This window comes from Garra rufa, chromosome 17, assembly GCF_049309525.1.
Source record: "Garra rufa chromosome 17, GarRuf1.0, whole genome shotgun sequence".
Lineage (NCBI taxonomy): Eukaryota > Metazoa > Chordata > Actinopteri > Cypriniformes > Cyprinidae > Garra > Garra rufa.
The window spans coordinates 25634413-25651728 of NC_133377.1; the positions used below are offsets into that span (position 1 = coordinate 25634413).

The following is a 17316-nucleotide window of genomic DNA, read 5'->3' on the forward strand; positions in this document are numbered from 1 at the left end:
AAGTTACAGATTTTTCATTCTTTTGAGCACATTTACCTCAAAATGATGGAACCTATCTACTCACACCATGTAGCTTTAAGGAAAAGTGATACATAAATATTTCCTGATCATAAATGTAGGGATGTAGTTAAAATCTCTCATCCAATTGACTAAAAAAACACACTGTTTCAGTAGTAAAGTTTCATAGTTTACAAAGAAAATATAAAACATTTTTTTGAACTTCACTTTTAAAAAGAATCAAGAAGACACTAAAAAATACAAAAAAACAAAAAAAAACCAAAAAAAAAAGAGTCAAATATCATTTTCATAAACTGATTTTTTGGGGGAATTTTTTGGGGACAGCCACCTCCCAATTGAAAGTACCCAATAAATGATGATTTCATGTCTACTAAGCTTACTAATATTTTAATATTATTGTGGGTTTCAATAGATAATGGAATTTAACAGGGTATGTTTATATAATATAACCAGCTTCAATCTCCAGGCTGTGATGATGCTTGAACATTTGCTTACATCCTTGACCAAGATGTTTTAATCATGTTGTTGTGGTGAGTCCTTGTATTTGAGCAATGCAACAAAATAATTTAATGCATTTCAAATCACTTTGTTCATGCTATAGGAAAATAAAAGAAAATTAATCTTATTTTGGCCTTCGGTAGGAGCTATATGACGAGCACAATGCTAAATTATCAAAGCTTGACAATAAATACAAATGTATATCATGACCTCACCAAGTGATTAGGATGACTTTATAGCAGCAGTTATGACGTTCTTCCGGAATCTCCATTTGGAGTGACGGAAGTTCGCAGCAGTCTGAAACAACAGCAGCAGGCCCCCACCACCACTGCTGCTGTGGCTTCCGGGCAACATGTACCAGCTGTAAACATGGCGGAGGAGATATTGGAAGCAGTCGAGAAGTTGCAGTTACGGCTCGCAGAGAATCAAGAGCCTCGCAAGGTAAGAAACCCTTTCGGCGAGACGAAGCGAATGCTTTACGTCGCCCCGTTCTCACCGTGTATGACAGTGTTATACGCACTTCGGCGAGTGTCTAGCCTGAGGTTCGATCAACACTGCTATCTAGAAATCCCACGTATAACAATTACAAGCGCAGCAGACCGTGAAATGGATGATCGGTTTACACAGATCAATCCGGATTGCGCTTTCACCTCAAATATGCCGAGCTACGACAGGAAAACAGCATCGAGGCACTTTCCCAGAAGCTTGTGCTCAGTTATCAGAAATGTCAACCGCAGCGATTTAATACGATAGCAGTGACAGATGAAGACAGGGCCTGAATTTCTGTTGCTACCTATAAGACACGATTCCCCCTTAACACTGAATAGTTATTACACTAAGGCTGTGTCTCAAAGCCTAATGAACTGCATATGTAGAGGGCATTAATGTGCAGAGTCGCGTTAAAATGTTTCATTCTCGCCTCAGAATGTTGTCTAGATAGGAAGCTCAACAGAGTTTGAGATGCTGCCCAACTTTGTGGCTAATGCAACCCCCCGTGTTCCTCTGTAGGCCACGACGACATTTTTAAAGTGCACTTAAATGTTTGTTTTAGCAATTCTGGCTCTAGTCTTATTTACAATGTTGTCTCTGTGTAGGCTACAACAAAAAAATACCACGGTACTACCATGTCATTTGGACATTGCACCATGGTCATGCCATGTTTTTTTTTTTTTTTTTCGGACTTGTACCATGGCAGTTATTCCTTGAAATATGTAAACATCATGGTGCATGATATTCTACTGCCAGTGCATTGCATCTATATGGTTTGTCTATATTTTATATGTGTTTGGGTGTGATTTATGTACATTTCTCTTTTTTGTGGTTAGTTTTATAGAATGATGTGATATGTATTTTAGGATAATATGTGTTAAAGACATTGTACATGATCTTAGGTAATAAGAATAGTGTATTTTTCCAGAAAAGTTTAGATAAACACTTAATTTGATCACAAACATTTTGACAATATGTGACCCTGGACTACAAAACCAGTCTTTAATAGTATGGTAGGCTATATTTGTAGCTTTAGCCAAAAATACATTGTATTGTATATACATTTTTCCATTGTTCCATGAAGATATTTTGTAAATTTCCTAACAAAAAACAATTTTGATTAGTATGCATTGCTAAGAACTTCATTTGGGCAGTTTTAAAGGCGGTTTTATCAAGATTTTATCAAGATTTTTTTTGCACCCTCAGTTTCCAGATTTTCAAATAGTTGAATCTCGGCCAAATGTTGTCCTATCCTAACAAACCATACATCAATGGAAAGCTTATTTATATAAATAAAACATTATGGCTGGTTATGTGGTCCAGGGTCACATATGTTCCTTTTAATGCTCTCATTGTCCAAAATTAACATTCTATAATACTACTTAATGTCAATAAATTTTTTTTCTTCCCTTTTTCTGTCTAGCTGCTGAAAACTCTTAAAAGACTGGGGGAGCTTCCTATAACAGTAGACATCCTTGTGGTAAGATTAAAATATTACTTGTGTTATATTCAAAAGTGTTATTGATTTGGTCTAACATATGTTTATGTTGTTTTTTAAGGAAACGGGCATTGGGAAGACAGTGAATTCTCTGCGCAAACATGAATATGCTGGGGAGGCAGCGAAGAACCTTGTGGCCAAGTGGAAAAAGTTGGTTCCCGAGAAATCTGCAGACAGGTTAGCTTTTTAACGTGATACATTATTAGGGGTGGGTATCGTTTGAATTTTATCGATTCCGATTCCACTTATCGATTCCGATTCTTTTCGATTCCCAGTTTCGATTCCGATTTAGTAAAAAAAAAAAACAACAACAAACACAAAAGTCAAACATTAATATATTAAACATGTTTATTTTCAGTGCTAGCTTGCAACATATTATTTTATTGCAGGGGTTCTCAACCTTTTTTATATCAGGGCCCCCTTCTTCTCGGGTCAATTTTGCAAGGCCCCCCTATGCCTGACATTTCCTCTAAAGTGTTTATTTTTGAAACTTTTTTTATTAACCTAAACATTTGTTTTGCCTTTTTATTTTTCTCCTGCATGTTATAAAAAAAAAAATCAAACAAACTTTAAATTAAAGCTATACTTTTGAATTTAAAAGAAAATCCTCTGCTCTAACTTTTTAACATGAATACACACATACAGATTTAAAGCACCTAAATTATTTAATTCAGACATTCTTCACAACTTCAGAGTACTCTTTCTTAAGTGACTGAATATCTACTGTTTGTATTTATTATAAAATAAACATATAAATGAAAAATACAGTAAATACATTGTAAATCTGTTTATGCTGGTGCTCATATGTGCTTAAACACCACTGACCCTTACAAGATCCACCTCTATGGGTAAGCATTCATTATAAAAAACTCACAGGACATTCATTTTGAAAACTATGCAAATATTTTGAAATTTCACGCAAAAATACTATGGGTCAGAGCACCGAAAGCATGAATAGTTTGTGAATCAACAGCGGACTTATGCGTGCCTAATGTACGACTCCGATATACAAGAATGAATACATTAGGCACGCGCGAGTTCGTTACTATTACTCTGGTCATCTTTGCCTTTACATTACCGGGAGGGTTTGTTTCATGCAGCCAAGAGATAAAGTAGATACCTGTCTTCCCGCGGGGGTATAAGTGACTTTTATGTGGGCTTTTGCGGGACGAAATAACATATATTCCTTCTGGAGCGGGCGGGCGCAGGACTAAAATCCGTCCCTTGCAGATCTCTAAGATGAAGTTTGCGTGCAGCGGTAGATTTGTCTTCGGTTTTTACAAAGCGTAGACACACTTTTAAACGCTTACCGTGATCCATATTTTCGACTGATGTTTACATTACCACGTAAAGTCCTGGCAGATTGCACGCGCGGAAGGTCCTGGCAGATCACTAGATGGAAAAAATGCAACCAGGAATCGAAACGAGGAATCGAAATTTTAATATTATAACAAGTATCCGATTCTTTATCTTAAGTATCCGATTCCAGAATCGGAATCGATTTTCGATTCCCAACCCTATACATTATTCTTATTACTTACTGCAATGTTAGCTGCAATGATATGAACACATAGTGTAATATTCCACATTGGGGAGAGAGAAATGTTCTTGACAAAGCATCTGCTACAAAATTTCTTAGTGAAGAAATTGAAACTGAAACAACTGTTCTTTAGAATATTTTTCTGGTCGTGGTCCAAAATTAAGTTTTTGTCACAACTGCCAATGGCAGGTGAATTGAGGAGAATTTATGGGTGATAAATGTTTCTTACTGGTCATGAAACTGTATATTGCTGTATTTTTTGCATATATATATATATATATATATATATATGAGTATTGTTCAAAAGTTTGGGTTTAATATGTTCCGTTTTTAATACTCTTGCAAGAGGTTATTTATGCTCACTAAGCCTGTATTTATTTGATCAGAAATACAGTAAATACAGTAATATCATCAAATATTATAGCTATTATTACAATTTAAAATAACTGTTATTTAATTTAATGTATTCTAAAATGTAATTTACTCCTGTAATGTAAAGCTACATTTTCAGCAGCCATTAGCAGTGTCACATGATCCTTCAGAAATCATTTTTATATGCCTGTTTGCTTCTCAAGAAGCAGTTTTTGTAGAAACCATGATATGTTTTGTTTTTCTGGATTCTTTGATAACTAAAAAGTTCAAAAGAACCATGTTTATTTGAAATAGATTTTATTTTTATAATGTTAAAGTCTTTACTGGCACTTTAGATCAATTTAATGGATTATTTCTAAATAAAAGCATATAGAATAGCATTTAGAAACCATTCTAATATTCTGATTTGCTGCTCAAAAAACATTTATTATGTTGAAAACAGCTAAGTTGAATTTTTTCAAGTTTCTTTGATGAATAGAAAGTTCGGAAGAACAGCATTTATCTGAAATAGAAAGCTTTTGTAACATTTATAAATGTCTTTATCATCCTTGCTAAATAACTGAAAAAATTATACTGACTAAAGCTTTTGAATGGTATAGTGAATAATGTTACAAAAGCTTTTAATTTTAGCATTTTTTCATCAAAGAATCCTGAAAAAATGTACCCAAATGTTTTAAACATTGACGATAATAATAATAATAATAAAAAATTTCTTAACCAGTAAATCAGAACATTTGAATGATTTCTGAAGGATCATGTGACACTGTAGTAATGGTGCTAAAAATTGACTTTGATCACAGGAATATATTAGATTTTAAAATGTATTCAAATAGAAAACAGTTAATTAAAATGGTAAAAATATTTCAAAATATTTCAGTTTTTGCTGTACTTTGAATCAAATAAATGCAGGCTTGGTGAGCAGAAGAGACTTCTTTTAGAAATATTAAAAATCTTACTAAAAAAACTTTTGCCTGGTAGTGTATATATTTAAAAAAAATCTTACTGAACTCAAACTATTGACTGTTAATCACTAGACATTACCAGTGTTGGTAGATTTGCTTTCAGATTTGCTTTTTGGTGAGTATTAATTTTGGAACCCTTAGTGGTGATGTCTTGTGAGATAAGAGATGAATAAGTACATGCTATATGTTTCATGTTTATCAAAAGACCAAGTGTGAAGGAAGGGCGTTCCCACTCACGCATTAATGAGTCTGGAGGGCACAAACGAGTCCGGGAGCGGTCTCCAGATGAGCCTCCACATATGGAGGAGGAGGAGGAACAACACGAAGAGATGGGATACCAACATGGCTACTCCCCGTCCCCTCCACAGCACTACAGCTCACAGTACAGGCACAGCAGCGCAAGGGAGTATCAGTCAGATGAATATGAAAGCGCTCCAGAAGAGGAGCCAGAGCCAGAGCCAGAGCCTGAGCCCAGTCCCCCACGCAATGACATTAGACACAGTAAGCCACACAAAGAGCCAGTCAGAGAGCACAATTCCCAAGACATTCGGGAGCAGGAGAGACGGAAGAATCGTCCCACGGGTGTCGGGAGCAGTGAGGAGAGGATGCATAGAGCTGACAGAGAGCAACAGGGTGGGACGAGTCACAAATCTAAACACAATCGACATTCAAGCCCACACGAGAGCAAAAGGGAAAAGAAAGGAGGAAGTGATGGTAAGAAAGTTTTGCTTACTTTTATTGTGGTTGACATGACAATGTCTTTCAAGACGCCTCTTATACTAAAAGAAAAATACAGTAAAAACAGTCATATTGTGAGTATATTATTAATACATTATATAGTAACCTGTGTGAATATTTTTCTCGTGTAATACATTTTTAAAAAGTTCCTGTGATGCAAAGCTGATTTTTTTGTAGTCATCATTACTTTCCTTCAAAAATCATTCTAATATGCTGATTTGTTGCTCAAGAAGGATTAATATTTTTGTTTTTTTCTTTATTTGATGAATAGAAAGTAAATAACAGTGTTTATTTGAAATATAAATCTTTTGCAACATTATAAATTGATTTACTGTTACTTTTGATCAATTCTATATATATTCTATATCTTTTAAACTGAGATGTATAAGGCTTTAGTTGAATCTGCTTTTTTCTTTAAGGAAAATCAAGGGAGAGGAGGGAAGTTCCAGAGCCAGTGGATGAGGATGAGGAGCCATATGAGGCTCCAACTATGTCTTTCGAATCCTTTCTCACGTACGACGCTCCTACCCCAAGCAAAAAGAAGAAAAAGCAGTCCTCACGACCCCCTCAGCCTTCTGCCTCGCTTCCTTCTGTTTCCTCCAAATCTGGCAAAGCCAATGGGACCAGTAGTAAACACTCAAAGCCGTCCTCTTCCTCAACGACCACGGCTGTTGTTCCAGAGAAACGCAGGAAGGTGAGGCTGAACTTGTTTCTCAGACAAGGTGATGGGAATCCAGCTTTTGCCCATGTGTCGAAAGATTTCTAATCATTATTTCTATTTCCAGATAGTGGATGTGGTTCCTATGCTGCCTGATATCCCTCTGCCAGCCATCCAGCCCAACTACAGACCACTGCCCTCCATTGATCTTACACCACTGTCCCCCCAAAGACGCAAAGGTATGTATATCAGTTTTATAATACTAAATTTTTTTTTTTAAATTAGTGTATAAATCCCAATGATTCTGTTTACATGGACTCAAAGCATCTTGTTTTTCTTCTCCAGTCCCACTTTCAAATGAGGAAGAGGATGGTGGCTACGCAGGGCGACGTCTGAACTCTAAAATGGTGGTGTACTCTGGGGCCAAGACCACGTATTTGCCGAAAATGATGTCTCTGTATGAACAGTGCATCAGAGTCCTGCAGAACAATATAGATTGTGAGTTTTCTTATATCTCTAATGCATTTTATGATTATCAGAAATAGGCCTAATGCTGGCGTGAAATGTTTACAAACAATATAAACATAGCTAGGCTATTTTAGTTCCCTTCACTTCACAACAAGTCATTTCAATTTACAGTATCAGTTTACCAGAAAAGAAGAATGAACAATATAAGAAGCTAAGCTGTATAAACAACAAGCCAAAACAAATTAATTTAGGCTAAAGCAAAACTGACACCAACATTGGGTCTCTCATATGACACAAATCCTTATTCCTTATTCGAGATGTATTTGAATACCAAAATATTAATCATTATTTAAACCTGGTTTTGTACTTCACTCGCATTCCAATATTCACATAAAACAAATTGTTTGGCATAACATCACGGCAGTACGGTATTCCATATGTTTTGCTGACTGTATTTTATTATGATAATGAAAAGTATGCATTGTCAAGTTAGCAATGCTTAAGTGTGTGCCTTTTTACTTCTAACAGTGGAAACAATTAGGCTACTCCTTTTAGTAATGCAGATAATCGAAAAACTAAGCGGTCTGCCTTTTTTGTGTACATTCACAATAAAAACAAATCTTTGTGCTTTTGTAAAATAAAGAAAAATAGGATGCCGCTTTCAGACATGTTGGTTTCCTTTCACGCAGCACAAAAATGAACAGAAACTCTGCATACTAGCTGCTTGTTGCACAGTTTATTCCTTTTTTTTTAGGCCTGTTCATTTAAATATATATAGCCTAGCATTATTATGTTTTTCTCTACTCACAGAAGCCCTGCAGGTGCGTGATGTTCTGTTGTTTGCTGCATTTTGTAAAAGTAATCCCTGGAAAACAAATTTTGGTATTTTTAAGGGGTGACAGACACTTATTCTTTCTAATTTAATTAATTTCTAATTTAAAATAATCTTGTCGGTTAACAGTTAATAATTGGTTAAAGAGTGTTGGCTGGCTGTTAGGAAAAATAACCGAAATGAACATCCCTAGTCTCTACTTGATCCCAGCTGAGAAATAAGGTTCTTATCTAGTAAAACGATCGTTCTTTTTGTACTAGCTCTACGCCCACGATTTTACACAATTACATAGTCACGTTGGAAAGGTCGCACGTGACGCAAGCGGAAGTACCGAACCAGTGCTTACAAAGCAAATGTGCAAAGAAAGTAAAATCCCCTTCACAAAAAAAAGGTAAACTGGTGATTTTGGATTTTTTTTGACTGAGGAACGAAAGACATCTTAGATGACATGGGGGTGAGTAAATGATCAGGAAAATGTCTTATCTGGAAGTGAACTAATCCTTTAAAATGCTCAAACCACATCTTGCCATGATGTTTCAGGCTGGCTGAAGTGTTAACCACAAATTGACTTAAAATGATTCATGTTTTTACTTGTATTTCTTGTATCTTCTTAGCAATTGATGAAGTGGGTGGAGTGCCATTTGAGATTCTGGAACCGGTTCTGGAGAGATGTACTCCTGAGCAGCTTTGCCGGATTGAGCAGTGTAATCCAGTATGTGTGTCACACTCAGTCACGTGCAGATTATTTATCTCACAGTTGTAATCTCATCTCTGATCTGGTTCTCTTACTGAGCTACTTGTGTTTTTCTTATGTATTCAATTCAAACTGATTTTCAAACAAAGTAAAAACGTTTGGGTGAGCAAGATCTTTTTAGGTCTTTGATTCAGTTCATCAAAAGTGACAGTAAAGACATTTGTAATGTTTTACTTCAAACGAATGCTATTCTTTTGAGCTTTTCAGTCATCAAATAATCCAGAAAAAATAGTTTCTCCAAAAATATTATGCAGCGCAACAGTTTTCATTTTATAGACCCCAAACTTTTAAATTTCAAGATCAATGCTGAATATGACGTTTTCCCCATTAGAACTGGTGCATGGTGATTTAGGGCTCATTTTAGACAAATTTTTTTAATTTAAAGCATCTCTACTTAGTATTTCACAGAAGACTCAGATGAGCTGTGGATGAAACATTGCCAGCGGGATTTTAAACATGTACCTCGACAAGAGTATGAATCCTGGAGGGAGCTGTATCTCCGGCTCCATGAAGAAAGGGAAGAGCGCCTGCGTAAGCTCACAGAGAACATCACCTCTGCCCATGCAAACAAACCTAAAGGTACATACAGGCTGTATTCAGTACTTCTTGCATAGGTATTTGCATGGAAAATGTACATCGTAGCTCAGTGAGTGCAATAAAAAAAAAGGTGAGGATTCAGTAAACTGTTCACAATAACAACTCAGTGTTTTCACTATATTGTTTGCTTTTAACAGGGCGGCAGGTTAAAATGGCATTTGTCAACTCTGTTGCTAAGCCTCCACGAGATGTCCGCCGTAGACAGGAGAAGTTTGGCACTAATAATGGTTCTACCAGCACAAGCGCTGCTCCTACCAAGTAAGTGAATGCTGCATTAGTCACAAAGGCGTCATTAGTCGTGGATGACTCTTTATTAGTCACAAAGGTGTCATTTGTCGTAGATGGCTCTTTATCATGATGTTTCTGCTGACAATCTGAAAAAACAAAACAAAATCCAGTTAAACAGAGATTTCATTTTCTTTTTTGTAGCTTAAATATTATGCTAATTCTTCATATACAGGATCAGACCAGCAACGAACTACAGCGGTCTTAGCAAACCCAGTGATGGTGGTCAGTCTTCTTTTAGTAGTCTCCCTGAGTCCTCCTCACGCCCCTCTGCTCTCAGCAGTGCTGCTAGTCACAGTGCCAGAGACAAGCCACAGGTCAAAAGTGAGTCTTGAGAGAAATTGTTGTTGTTGTTACGTGTTTATTTACAACTTACTCCTTGTAATAACTTATTTTATAGACATTTATGTATTGTATATGGGCCATTCTACAGAATTGGAAACGTCATTTCCGCAGATTTTGTGTGTATGCAAATTGTATAATATCCAAGGTACACATTTCTAGTAATTGTGCCGTTAATTCTCATATTGGATTTTCAGAAAGTTTTGGAATGTTTGTCTCTCCTCAAATTTGTCACTACCGAAACAGTAATATAATTTAATAAGAAACGTTATGTTGACCTATTAAGCTTACAGCTTCCTTGCAAATATTTATATTTTTCTATTTTATTAAAATGTTTTCAGAGGTAAATCAATACCAATTACAATTTTAACAATATTTCAAATGCGATTTATGAGATTTGTTGTATTTTGAATCCAATTTTTCTTTGTAAAAGGCAAGAGGTTGATCATACTGATTTCAAAGTTTAGGATTTATTAGTTTGAATATACATTGAACCAAACGCTACCATAACACCTTAGTTGATAATTCAGTATACTTTATTTTTGACAAAACATCCCATGTTCTAGACGTGACTGCACATTTTTGGTAGTGACAGTAATGTTTTGGTAGCGACCACATCACATTACAGAATTTTAACCCACATACTCTAAAACACTAGTAAAATACTAAAAAATACTAATAATTTGAATAACTACTAAAATTTAATTTATTTCCCCCAAATAAAGGATTATGTATTCCCGTTAGTCACTACCAAAACAACAATGACATGTTTCAGTCATGACTGTTACTGTAGTGGCAATTTTAGGAGATAGCACTCAGAAAAACAAAGGTGTCACTACCGAAACGTCACCAAATGTTTCAGCCATGACTGATTTGGTAGTAACAATTTTAGATAATTTTGAACCTAGCTCAAAGATGCTAATCAACACATGGTTAGCTAGCACAGTTCTGAACAGTTGTACACATATAAAAACTAAATGTTATAGAATAACCAACAAAAAAGTGTTTAATTATAGAAAAATTGCGTTCGGTAGTGACACCCTTTAAAATTACAGATTTTTCAGATTTGTTAACACATTTACTTCAAAATGATAGGACCTGTCTACTTACCATGTAGCTATAAGAGAGAGCGACTCATGAATATTTTCTGATCATAAATGTAGGAGTGTCGTTAAAATCAGTCTCAGCCAATGGTCTAAAACATACACTGATTATGTAGTGACATGAAAAATGCGGGACAAATTGGACAATATAAACTCATTATTATTATTATTTTTTTTTACTTTAGGTTGAAATTTAAGAGTTAGGGTTTAGGACAGCCACCTCCCAATTGGAAGTACCCACTATAAATGATGATTTTATTTATACACTGATATTTGAAATATTATTGTAGGTTTCAATAGATAATAAAATGACCTTTGTACACATCTAAGATTTGAATACTTAAATGATTTTTAAGTCTGTTATTTTGGGTTGTGGGACAGCGGTTTGCACCAATTCTGTAGAATGGCCCATAGATTCACCCAAGAATGTTGATAACGTCATATTGAATATTTGTTCAGTTAATAGCTTTTTCTGCTCTTTGTTTTTTTAGAAGTTGCTCCGATGATGGCTAAGACTATCAAAGCATTCAAGAACAGATTTTCTCGGCGGTAAAGAAAAAAATGTCTTTGTGTGTGATAGAAGAGAGTACGACTGGAAGAGGAAACCTTTTATTTTTTGCTGTAATGCTTAATAGAAAATGTGCAATGCGTTCTCACCTCCTATCTTTTTATGCTTTTTAATATTATGAGTACAGCTCACTGGACGCAATCGAAGAAAATATCAGCATCAACCCATCAACCATCCACACTCAATTGTCATAGCATGTCGTAAGCTTTTTTACAAACTCCGAAAAAACAAGTGGTACACTACAGATTACCATGTGACACCAGAACCCAGACTCTCTGTTACATGTTTAATTGCTTACCGTAATCATTGCATTTTTATGGGACTAAGTATCTGGTTTTATTGTAGAGTAAGAGGGAGAATGAGATGAGATGTAAAAAGTTCAAGGACTGTACTCCTCCACACCATCATATTTATTTCAACTCTTGGACCTGGCAGTCTTGGATCTCGCCTTGAATGAAAGATCAATTCGTTTTAATAGATTTTATGAAGTGTTCTATGGACATTTTTAATAAAATCCATGTGTTGCTCTCACCATGTTCTTATTTATTTGTTTATGGGAATTTAACATTTAACATTGTCTGTCATTATTAACATCTAATTGTTGTTTTAAACTGGAAAAATCGTTTTTTAGAACAAAGTTAGACGGAGTAAATTGTAATATACTTTATTAAATTTAATCGCTTTAATTTAATGGCATAGCATGTTCTCTTTCCACTTTTTACGGTGCCGCGGAGCGACCAATGGGACGGTAATGCGTCACAAAAACGCGACTCTGCTCCTCATTGGTTCCCTTGTTTCCTTTGGTCCAATGATATTCTACGTTTCGTATTTGCGTGTTGTCTACTTTCTCCTTTCTGCCACCTGTGTAACAGTTTTAGCATATGTCACAGAAGCCGCTTGAGCTGTTGTGCACACCTCGCCTGTAAGCTTAGTTGTGAGTAAGTGTTTTAGCACTTTTTCGGTCCCGAAGTGCAAGTTCCGCGCCATGTCTGGACACGGTCACGGCCACGGCGGTGGACACAGTCACGGTTGCTGTGAATGTGACCACGAGCCAGCAGAGCGAGGAGTGGAATATGAACTGTACAGACGCATTGATATCGAGAAGCTTCAGTGTTTGAACGAGAGCCGAGACGGAGACGGCAAACTGGTGTTCAAGCCTTGGGATCAACGCACTGACAGAACGAAGGTACTAATTAACCTTGCTTAGTTAAGCAGGTGTCACAGACGTTAAATTGTTCTGTAGAACAGTGTCAAACTGCGAATTAAGACACTTCTAATTACCTATATGCATGTTTATTTAACTTTATATGAGCTCTTCAAAAAAAGTCGACAGTGTGTCTGTTGAGAAATTAAATAAACTGATTTCTCGATTGTCAGATTGCTATTTTGTTTGTTATTAATGTGTCTCCTGTTTTATTTTCAGTTTGTTGAAAGCGATGCTGACGAGGAGCTTCTGTTCAATATACCGTGAGATTTGTTGTTAGCTGCATTCGTTCTCTTAGACTCATTTCAGTTTCTCTTCTGTCCTAATTTTATATTCTTTATCCTCTGTTTAATACCTTTTTTTAACAACTTGCATACACAAAATTCTTTGGATACAGGAGTGGATATAGTTGGTGCATTTGGTTCAATCTGCAGGTTTACAGGGAGTGTGAAGCTGAAAGGGATCATTATTTCAGGAGAAGATGATGAGTCACACCCAGCTGAAATAAGACTGTGAGTTTGCACTCACTGAAAAAACAAGACCTCTTGCTGTGTCACATAAGGATAATGAAATTACAGTTTACATGAATAAGTGTTGCAGCTGTGAACAGGTATTAAAGAGAACATTATGTGTAAAAGGCTAAAAATTTAAGACATTTAAGAGATATAAAATATTAGTTCACCCAAAAATTAAATTCTGTCATTACTTACTCACCCTATGTTGTTTGAAACCCATAAGCCCTTTGTCCATTTTTGAAACACAAATTAAGTTATTTCTGATGCAATCCAAGAGCTTTCTGACCCTGTGTAGACAGGAATGCAACTGACACATTCAAGGCCCAAAAAGGCAGTAAGGACATTGTTAAAATAGTGTGACATCTGTGATTTAACCGTAATGTAATTAAGCTGTGAGAATACTTTTTGTGCTTAAAGAAAACAAATATAACTTTATTAAACAATTTCTTCTATTTGGCACTTGGACACGCTGTACATAAAACAGTCATTGTAAACATGATAGAGAGGATGACTTGCATTTTTTTCCCCAGCCTTACTTATTTGAACCAGAATGTAGAGATGATGAACTAAGAGAGATGGACATTGATGTTGAAACAGAAGAGAAGGAATTGTTAAATAAAGTGGTTATTTTTGGTTTCTTTGTGCACAAATAGTATTCTTGTAGCTTCATAAAATGAGGGTTGTATCACTGATGTCACATGGACTATTTTATTGATGTCCTTACTACCTTTCTGGGCCTTGAACATGGTAGTTGCGTTGCTGTCTATTCAGGGTCAGAAAGCTTTAAGATTTCATCAATCTTAATTTGGGTTTCGAAGATGAACGAAGGTCTTACGGGTTTAGAACGACGTGAGGGTGAGTAATTAATGACATAATTTTCTTTTTTTTTGGTGATCTAACACTTTAAATAATAAAGAAACAATGTTTTATGAAAATAATTTTCTAAAAGATCTACGGTACTGTGCAAAAGTTTTAGGCCACTAGTATTTTCACCAACAAAAATTTTTTTTAAGTAAGTTATTTCTATGTTTTGCTGTAGTGTGCCAGTGGGAAATAACAGTTTACATTTCTAAAGATTCATTTAGCCATTAATTTTAATAATGCAGTGAGATTTTTGTTTGTATAAGGAGCCTGACAACAGCCAGTGCTCCACACAGAGATCTGATCTCGCCATCATCCAGTCTGTCTGAAATGACATAAAGAAACAAAACAAACTGAATCCAGAAGAACTGTGGCAGCATCTCCAAGATGCTTTAGGAAATCTACCTGAAAAACTATGCGCAAGTGCACCTAGGGCAAAAGCTACATTAAACGCAAAGGATGGTCACACCAAATGTTGATTTAATTTAGTTACTTGAAGTACTTGAAATTATTAAAGAAAATCTATTTATGACATTTTTGACAGCATCCTCATTTTACAGTATTTTTACACGTGCCTAAAACTTTTAACAGTACTGTATCTTTGCAGGTAGGTCTCTTGAAGCATCTTGGAGATGTTGCCACAGTTCTTCTGGATTTAGTCTGTCTCACTTTGTTCTGTTTCTTCGTGTTATTCCAGACAGACTGGATGATGGTGAGATCAGATCTCTGTGTGGAGCACTGGCTGTTGTCAGACTCCTTGTGCAAACAGAAATCTCACTGAATTATTACAGTTAATGACAAAATGAAAGGGATTAATTAATGGGGAATGTAAACTGATATTTCCTACTGACACAATGCAGCAAAACATAGAAATAACTAACTTAAAATCATTTTTTGTGGTGAAAATACTAGCGGCCTGAAACTTTTGCACAGCTTTAAATTGATAGTTTATGCAAAAATGAAAATTTGCTGAAAACGTACTTACCCTCAGACCATCCAAGATGTAGAAGAGTTTGTCTCTTCATCAGAACAGAAGAGAGAAATTTAGCATTACATCGCCTGTTTCACATATGAATAATGCAGTTACAATTTACATAAGTGTTGAAACGAAGTACTTTTTGAGCAGGTACAAGAACATCCCCCAAATGTCATTTGATGATACAAGCAGAGAGCCAGAGCAAGCGTTTCGTCTAAACAGGGATCCTCTTGCTGAGCTTGAGTATCCAACCAAGTAAGCAAGTTTAAGAATGTTAAGCACATTATAGTACATGCTGTATGTTGGACACTATAAATCTATGTTGACCAACCCACAACATTTTATATAGGATTGCAAGATTCTCCAATGTGCAGCACTTATCAATCCACATATCTCGAAACTTTGGAACAGAATCCACTCGTGTGTATTACATTGGTCTTCGAGGAGAATACACTGAGGTTAGTACTGTATAAAACATATGTGACCCTGGACCACAAAACCAGTCATAAGGGTAATTTTTTTTAATTGAAAGCGGAATGAACAAGCTTTCCATTGATTTATGGTTTGTTAAAATAGGTCAATATTAACCGAAATACAACAATTTGAAAATCGCAGGGTGCAAAAAATCAAAATATTGAGAAAATTGCCTTTAAAGTTGTCCAAATGAAGTTCTTAGCAATGCATATTACTAATCAGTATCTTGATATATCATGTTTTATCACATGATATAATTATTGTAGGAAATTTACTAAATATCTTCATTGAACATTTATACTTGGTATCCTAATGATTTTTGGCATAAAAGAAAAATCAATAATTTTGACCATACAGTGTATTGTTGGCTATTGCTACAAATATACCCCTGCTACTAAGAGTGGTTTTGTGGTCCAGGGTCACAATAATCTTGTTATAACAACAACACTTCAATCATCATTATTAAAAACTGGTGAAAGATGTGCCATATTCTGACTGGTGTATGTTGTTTGTTTTTCATTGGAAAGAAAAATAAGTTATAGTCCATAAGCATTTGCATTTTTGCAGTCCCTTTCATCTGGTCTCTTTTTATCTGTCGTTCAGGCTCATAGGCATGAGGTCACAATCTGCAACTATGAAGCAGCAGCCAACCCAGCAGATCACAAAGTGGAGTCTGTTACACCCCAGACACAGTTCATATCATGACAAATGGAGAAGAGGGAATCTCACGTGTGCTGTGTGAAACTATAAAAGTGTGCATGAGTTTTGATAAGGGTGAGATGATGAACTAAGAGAGCCTCTGTGTTCTTTGATGTGTTCAATGGATTTCTTCACAAGGGTTTGTTCATCTGCAATTCTGCTAATGTGCCAATAAACCTTAGGCTATATAAGCATAATTACTTCATGTATGCTTAAGTCAAATAAACAGTGCATCCTTCAACTAACAGAACAGATGAGCTGTGCAAGAAGTCTGTTGCTTAAAGATGCCGTCTAGTGGAAATTTTGTTATCCTTGTTCTCAGTTTTACAATGTCTTATTCATCCATTTAATATTATTTTTCATTATTACTTTGCATCAAATCTGACATTAATAAACCACCAGAAAATGTTTTAATTGAGTCCTCAAAGTGTATAACATTGATGGATTCATGTAGACTATGTAAAAAGTTTCCTGGTGAATTTCACATTTGACTTCATATTATTTAAAAAAAAAATCAATTTGAATGTATTTTAAAATGTAATGTTCAAATTCATTTGATTTTAAAGCTGAATTTTTAGCATCATTACGCCAGTCACATGATCTTTCAGAAAACATTCTAATATTCTGATTTGCTGCTCAAAAAACATGAAAACAGCTAAATAGAATTTTCCCAGGTTTCTTTGATAAATAGGAAGTTTAGAAAAACAGCATTTATCTGAAATAGAAATCTTTTGTAACATTTTAAATACCTTTATCACCATTTTTGATCAATTTAAAGCATCCTTGCTAAATAAAAGTAATAATTTCAATTCTTATCATTTGACTTATTTAAAAAAAATACAAAAACACTGATTACTGAAGTTTC

At 35.4% G+C, this 17316-nt stretch overlaps 2 protein-coding genes across 3 annotated transcripts; both read left to right on the plus strand.

The window, feature by feature from the left end:
• The first annotated feature begins 803 nt into the window (after positions 1-803).
• On the plus strand, positions 804-12253 carry eloa (elongin A). Of its 2 annotated transcripts, none has more exons than XM_073821948.1 (12): positions 804-957; positions 2429-2485; positions 2565-2680; positions 5583-6091; positions 6535-6809; positions 6901-7012; positions 7119-7271; positions 8688-8785; positions 9226-9406; positions 9562-9682; positions 9885-10037; positions 11649-12253. In XM_073821948.1, the coding sequence occupies exons 1-12, from the start codon at positions 886-888 to the stop codon at positions 11665-11667; spliced, it is 1866 nt and encodes a 621-aa protein (XP_073678049.1). In that variant the 5' UTR covers positions 804-885; the 3' UTR covers positions 11668-12253. The 2 variants fall into 2 exon arrangements, with proteins under 2 accessions (XP_073678049.1, XP_073678048.1); XM_073821947.1 differs by having other exon boundaries at positions 9885-10033; positions 11646-12253.
• Positions 12254-12537: 284 nt separating this feature from the next.
• pithd1 (PITH (C-terminal proteasome-interacting domain of thioredoxin-like) domain containing 1) lies at positions 12538-16865 on the plus strand. Its single transcript, XM_073822191.1, has 6 exons — positions 12538-12908; positions 13146-13189; positions 13361-13438; positions 15429-15533; positions 15628-15736; positions 16356-16865. Exons 1-6 carry the CDS (start codon positions 12708-12710, stop codon positions 16455-16457), a joined length of 639 nt encoding a protein of 212 aa, XP_073678292.1. The 5' UTR covers positions 12538-12707; the 3' UTR covers positions 16458-16865.
• The last annotated feature ends 451 nt before the right edge of the window (positions 16866-17316 follow it).

Bases quoted from the DNA above. Each gene is read 5' to 3' on its own strand.
- pithd1 (XM_073822191.1), top strand. From the start codon at position 12,708: ATGTCTGGACACGGTCACGGCCACGGCGGTGGACACAGTCACGGTTGC. The intron at 12,909-13,145 runs GTACTAATTAAC...TTTTATTTTCAG, and splicing joins AACGCACTGACAGAACGAAG to TTTGTTGAAAGCGATGCTGA. The intron at 15,737-16,355 runs GTTAGTACTGTA...TCTGTCGTTCAG, and splicing joins TTCGAGGAGAATACACTGAG to GCTCATAGGCATGAGGTCAC.
- eloa (XM_073821947.1), top strand. From the start codon at position 886: ATGGCGGAGGAGATATTGGAAGCAGTCGAGAAGTTGCAGTTACGGCTC. The intron at 6,810-6,900 runs GTGAGGCTGAAC...TTCTATTTCCAG, and splicing joins TTCCAGAGAAACGCAGGAAG to ATAGTGGATGTGGTTCCTAT. The intron at 10,034-11,645 runs GTGAGTCTTGAG...TTGTTTTTTTAG, and splicing joins AGACAAGCCACAGGTCAAAA to AAGTTGCTCCGATGATGGCT.